Below are 5,690 nucleotides of genomic sequence, written 5' to 3'. Positions count from 1 at the left end.
AAGCCAAGCTCACTTAATTATGAACTGTTATTGTGATTATAAGAAGTGTAGGTAAGGATAAGTTTGATTTCTAAATAATATTTCAAAAAGTTCAAATAATACGACACCGTCATAATATAAAAAGAACTGTTAACCAATCACAAATGCACTGCTCCAATATTTTACGTGCATTTAGAGAAAAATAGATAGCAGTTGGCGATTCCAAGAAATCTTAAGCCAACAAAAGTCGTTCAAGTATAAGCCACGCGCCAGTACAGCACAAGCAAAAAGTATAAATACGCGAGAGCACGAGAGATTAGGAAATAATACATAAATGAGTGATTACGAATGGATAGCGGCTTGCTTGGAGAAGGTAATATGATCCGAGTCTCGTGCGGCCCATTATTATACATTTCTCGTTTTAACACCCCCCGGTGGTCAGGGAAGTCAAGAAGTCGAGTATCGGTTTAACGGAATTGTTTGTTTATGTTTCGAATTATTCAAAAAAGGCAATAGTAGTGGTGCACGAGTTTATCCGAAGATTGGTCGGCGAAAAACGAAGGCAAAAATCGTTTGTCGGTCAGAGGGGAAGGAGGCAGAACTCGACCCCTGTATTCCCGGTTTCTCTCAGTGTCTATTGATTGCTCGTTTGGTGGCGCGATTTGTTTTTTTTTTCCGACTCACGACGCGTTACGCACTTCGCACGTCTTCGATTTTGCAACGCCCGACAACGCGGTGAATCGGCTGCGACTTTTCTCTACTTAATCAGAGCCCATGTTTCCTTGCCTTTCGCGAATGATTGCTGATCAAAATGCAAAAGTCATCGATGTAGCCTTACGTTTCTAGTCAACAAGTCTTTCTTCCTCCCGAGGACGCGAGCCTTTGTTACTTTTATTCACCCAGGAGCTTCTCTCGAGATTGGCAGATTACCATGCACGAGTGAGTATCCTGGCCATTCGCGATACTCCCCTTTTATAGTTATGTGAGTGTGTTGTTAACCGATTCTTGGAAGTTCCTTTACCAATAAACGTCCATCCGATCTACAGAGTTGTGTAGATTGTTTTTGTTTAATCTGGGTTATTTTTTTTTTTTTTTTTTGTTTTATTCAATTTTATTGAATAGTGCATTTGCCGATTCAATTTTACGCATTAAAGGCATATTTGTTTAAAGAATTTTCATCCATTAAGAGAATAACGTACAATTCGCGCACTGATCGGAGCTTCGCTTATATTAGTTTACTCCAGCCAGCTAATGGTAAAGTCTTCTCGTATCGGTAAACATAAATTAATTAACGATGTAGATTAGATGTTTTTACGTATTTTTTATTATTTGTGCAATCTTTGATGGACGGGTGGACGCCTCTCGATCGACTACTCTACTCGTGTAATTTAGCATTTGAAATCTTGGAATTGCATTAATCGTTGCGTCGAAACTTTACATCACCTTTTCGCGCGATTCTTATTATTTCTGGCAGAGACGCGCACTTTTCAATTTTGAATTAGTTTCCTATTCCTTGTTTTCCTTTAAAAGGTTTATTATTTTTCAGTAATAAGCCTACCCCTATCTCGAAGGTGGAAAACAAAAAGTGGGAGGTGAAGTGTAATGACGGAGGCAAAATCTACGAGTGTGCTAGATGCGGCTACATCAGCGAGCGGAAATCCAACGTCGGGCGCCATTTCAGAAGATTTCATAGCGAGTTGGATAAATACAAAACTTGCATATGTAGTGAGTAAAACGAAATGAACAAGTAGAATTCGCAATTTTTACAAGAATGATGGTAAATTCATCGCTTGATTAATGCGCACGTGCCTCGGGATTCTATCGAATAAACATAGCCCGATGAACTTAGTAATGCAAGCAGTTTAAAATAATAAATAAATAATTAACGAATCACTCGTTAACTCGCCTTCATCAATGCTTGGCTCTTATTACGATTTTGTGATACAATTAATGCTACTTCATCTTTACTGCTTTACCTATTGTTTCATTTCATCTTTCAACCGATTTAGTATACCTAAGTATGCAACATGCTCATACCAATTCTTCAAATTACATAATTTCCTTGGAATAATATAAATTGATTTGACATATATTCTAAAAAAAAATTTTTTTTTCCATCTATAATGATAAAATATTTTATCTGTTACAGAAAAAAGATTTGTGACAAAGGGGGAATATTATGAACATTGTAATAAAGTACATAGACATTTGAGGCATTCGTGGTATATTAATACGTTAAAGTATAAAATTAGAAAAATCAAGGTGAAAACAAAGAAAATTGGAGTCATTGAATCAAATTATCAAGCGATACAATGTAATGCGAAGAGAGGTTTGAGATCATCGCCTCGCTTACAATCCTTATATAAAAAAGGACTTTTAAATGCTGAAAAATCTATTATCGACGATATTTCAAGTGGTTGTAATATACAAAAGTCAATAAGAGAAATCAAAAATGATATTAAAGAAAATACAGTTTTGAGCGTGAATTGTGATTCTGATATAATACGAGAAAAAATAAATCTAAATACTGGCAGTAAATCCTCGCTACATTTACCAGAATTTCATATGATAATACCCCTTACGAATTTGCCTTTAAAAAAGAGGTTCGGAGCTTTTCCTAAAAGAAAGTGTTTGAGTGATATAAAAAATTTTAATAATAATAATGCTAGTGAAAAAACTCATATTGGATATGTAAAAAATTTGTATGAGACTTCAAATAACAATGAAGTAAAAATTCATAATTTAAATTTAGCTAAGATAGACGAACAACAAAGGGCCTTTATTAGCCAAATAGATTTTGATGAATTAAATGCTATTTTAAATTTAAAATATTTAAAGCAGTGTAATTATTGAAAATTTTATTATCGATTTATTTTAAATGTAAAAGAAACGTTGATGTATTTATATAATCGTGTTTTATTATATTTTTATATTACTGTAATCTAGATTCTTATGAATATTTTAAAAGTAACTTTTTTAAAATAATGTTGAAGTGTTTTTACAAATTGAATTATCGAAACTGTTACGATGTATTGTTCAATACATTCATAGTAATTATGCATGAAAACTTTCCTTGTGTAATTAGAAATAAGTATGTAATATTTTATTTAGTCACTGCAAATACCATTGTATACAATTGGAGGCAAGTGACTTTTGTTATTTTATAATTGAACAACGATTTTATGAATTATAAAAGTGTTTTATATTAAAAAGAATTAGCTTAAAAATACGAACGGTTATTAAAATTTTTTGTAAATGATGATGTTGCGAATGACCGATGGTCTGTGCCTAGATATTATACTCTTTTTTTTAATAAACCATACTTTATGAAACAAATTGTTAAAATTATCCCTAGCTTTTACGTTTTATGTTATTCGTATATATATATATGTGTGTGTATATATCCACATCAATGTCACGTTTGTTTATTCGTCAACTCATTATATTAGGAATAATTGGATACTATTTCTTATATTTTTTTTTTATCAAATCGCTTGTGTTTGTTTATTGCTGGAGCATGATACGACTCATCCATCAGAAGCTGAAGTTGCTTTAATTCCGTCGCCGTTCGTAATAATTTTCTTGCGTGCATAAGAAAAGAGAAACCACAGGGGTATATAAGCCTGAAAGTTTACTCTTCAAAGTGCTTCACGACTAAATTTCCATTAGGCTTGATTTAGAGGCGGACACGACGACACGACGACTCGACGCTTTCGCTCTCGCAACTTTCGCATCTGGTGACTAGCAGTGTACAATGTTCTTCAATTTTCTTCCTCTCACCTCACAACTAAACGCGTTTTGAGCTTTTTCCGCCTAACAATTCAACGACTGTTTTACTTCAAAACAATGCGTGACGCGAATTTTTTTCCAGCTTTTACGAAGCCTGCTGTGCCGAAGAATTTGCCAATGAGTCCCCCTCCTGTATTATTAACGGGAGGACTAAGGTTTCTTTAAAATTTTTTTAGATTTCTTTTACAAAGCCTCAATATTCATAAATGTTTCCATTTTCATTATTTACATAAGAAGCGGCTTCTATAAACATTTTTAGATGAGACGAATCTCACTTTCTTTAGCTTTTAAGATATTAATGTTATAGATGAGATATTTGCATTTCATTTAATGTTATGAAACTATTGTAATATTTGCGAAGCCTAGAGATCCTAAAAACTTTTCCATCGTGGAGGGACTAGCTGGCAAATTCTAGAGTTTCTTTAACAAATTGAAAGAAGTAAAAAAAAAAACAAAGAAAGGAAAGAACAAAAATAATTTATGCCAAATCTAACGATTAAGATGTGATTTTGTTAGCAAGTTGAAATAATAAAATATCTTTTGTTTACGTATGCCATTAAAATGAAATTACGAATGTAAATAAGCTTGTGGCCGCATCCTTTTAGCACCAAAGTGAAGCTTGGCATTGCTTTCTGGAAGTGAATCGTTTTCGCGTAGTATGACATATGCATGTGAGCAGACAAAATCTGTGTAGTAACGCGCGAAAACAACCGAGGCTCATCGCTAATTATTTGGTCGTTGAGTATTTAACGATGCATGACGATTCATTGTCCGCTTCGTTAACATCCTTCGTTTGTCCCGACGAGATAATTAGCACAGCACGAATTTCGCGAATAATCCAAAATTGCAGATCGTTTCAGTTTGATCATATTGACGCGCGGCAATTGATGTTATTCGTTACACATGGTTTCATAGCTGCTCTAGTCATCAACTTTTTTCCCCTAGGTAATAATACGTTTTATTTATGTCATTATCATAATTGATTACTATATTGTAGGCTTATTGGCAGCAAAGGTCATCTAAATAAGATCGTTGAATATTTCAGATACTTGTAATGTATAATTAAAATGTTTTCTTGCAAGTCCATAAGCTAAGGAGAAACGTCCCAAATGGAGGCTTAAATACTGATATTTTTTTATTCTGTTGCACTCAATGAGAAATAAGAAATTTATGCGTATGATTAAAAAGAGAATAGATAATCTTGAACATTAAAGCTTGTACTGTTTATTTAAAATTTAAGAGCATTTTTAATTTTTAGATTGTTGTATCATCAAATAAGATATCGATATTCGTTTTTCTTTATATCCGAATTCATCTTTTGTTGAATACTTTTGCTCCATTTGAAATGTTTTGGAATATATTTTTGAAATTTGTTTAACGATCGATGTCAATAAAGAGTTTCTTCTTCGGTCACAATAATTCTTATATTCAATTATTATGTGTTATAAATTTTAATTTAACCAATAATGTATTCAATCGTTTGCAATCTTTGCAATCTAGTAAATTTATTAAATGCAGTATTAATTATTAAATTATTATATCAGAGTTGGTTTATAAAGAGCGTTATTTATCAATAGTTTCTTTATTACAATAAATGAACAATAAATAAAGGAGGACCGGTGAAAGAATGGTATAAAACGGTGCTCGATTTATTTTATTTTATGCAAATGCAATTGAATGTAATTATAAGCTGAAAACAATTGTCTTCATTGAATAATTGTGAATAATCAAGATAACATAAAGATACTACATTATTTTTTTATAATAAAGTAATATTTTAGTTATTTGGTATTAAGGATATATTTATTGTAGATGTAAAATATTATTTGAGGATAAAATATTTTAATAATATTAAACATAAAAATCAGCATTTTCTAATGTTAACGCACATGCACGCAATAGAGAGAGAGAGAGAGAGAGAG

General features: G+C 32.2%; 1 protein-coding gene across 1 annotated transcript; it reads left to right on the top strand.

The window, feature by feature from the left end:
• Positions 1 to 842: 842 nt before the first annotated feature.
• LOC105363928 (uncharacterized) lies at positions 843 to 2,811 on the top strand (the record flags this gene model as incomplete). Its single annotated transcript, XM_011501738.1, has 3 exons — positions 843 to 918; positions 1,526 to 1,704; positions 2,129 to 2,811. Coding segments are annotated over exons 1-3 (870 nt in total), but the record flags the coding sequence as incomplete, so codon positions are not given.
• Positions 2,812 to 5,690: the final 2,879 nt, after the last annotated feature.

Source organism: Ceratosolen solmsi, unplaced genomic scaffold (genome assembly GCF_000503995.2).
Source record: "Ceratosolen solmsi marchali unplaced genomic scaffold, CerSol_1.0 scaffold23, whole genome shotgun sequence".
In the NCBI taxonomy this organism is placed as follows: Eukaryota; Metazoa; Arthropoda; class Insecta; order Hymenoptera; family Agaonidae; genus Ceratosolen; species Ceratosolen solmsi.
Note: the sequence above shows the minus strand (reverse complement) of the source record. Positions and strands in the feature narration are given on the sequence as shown.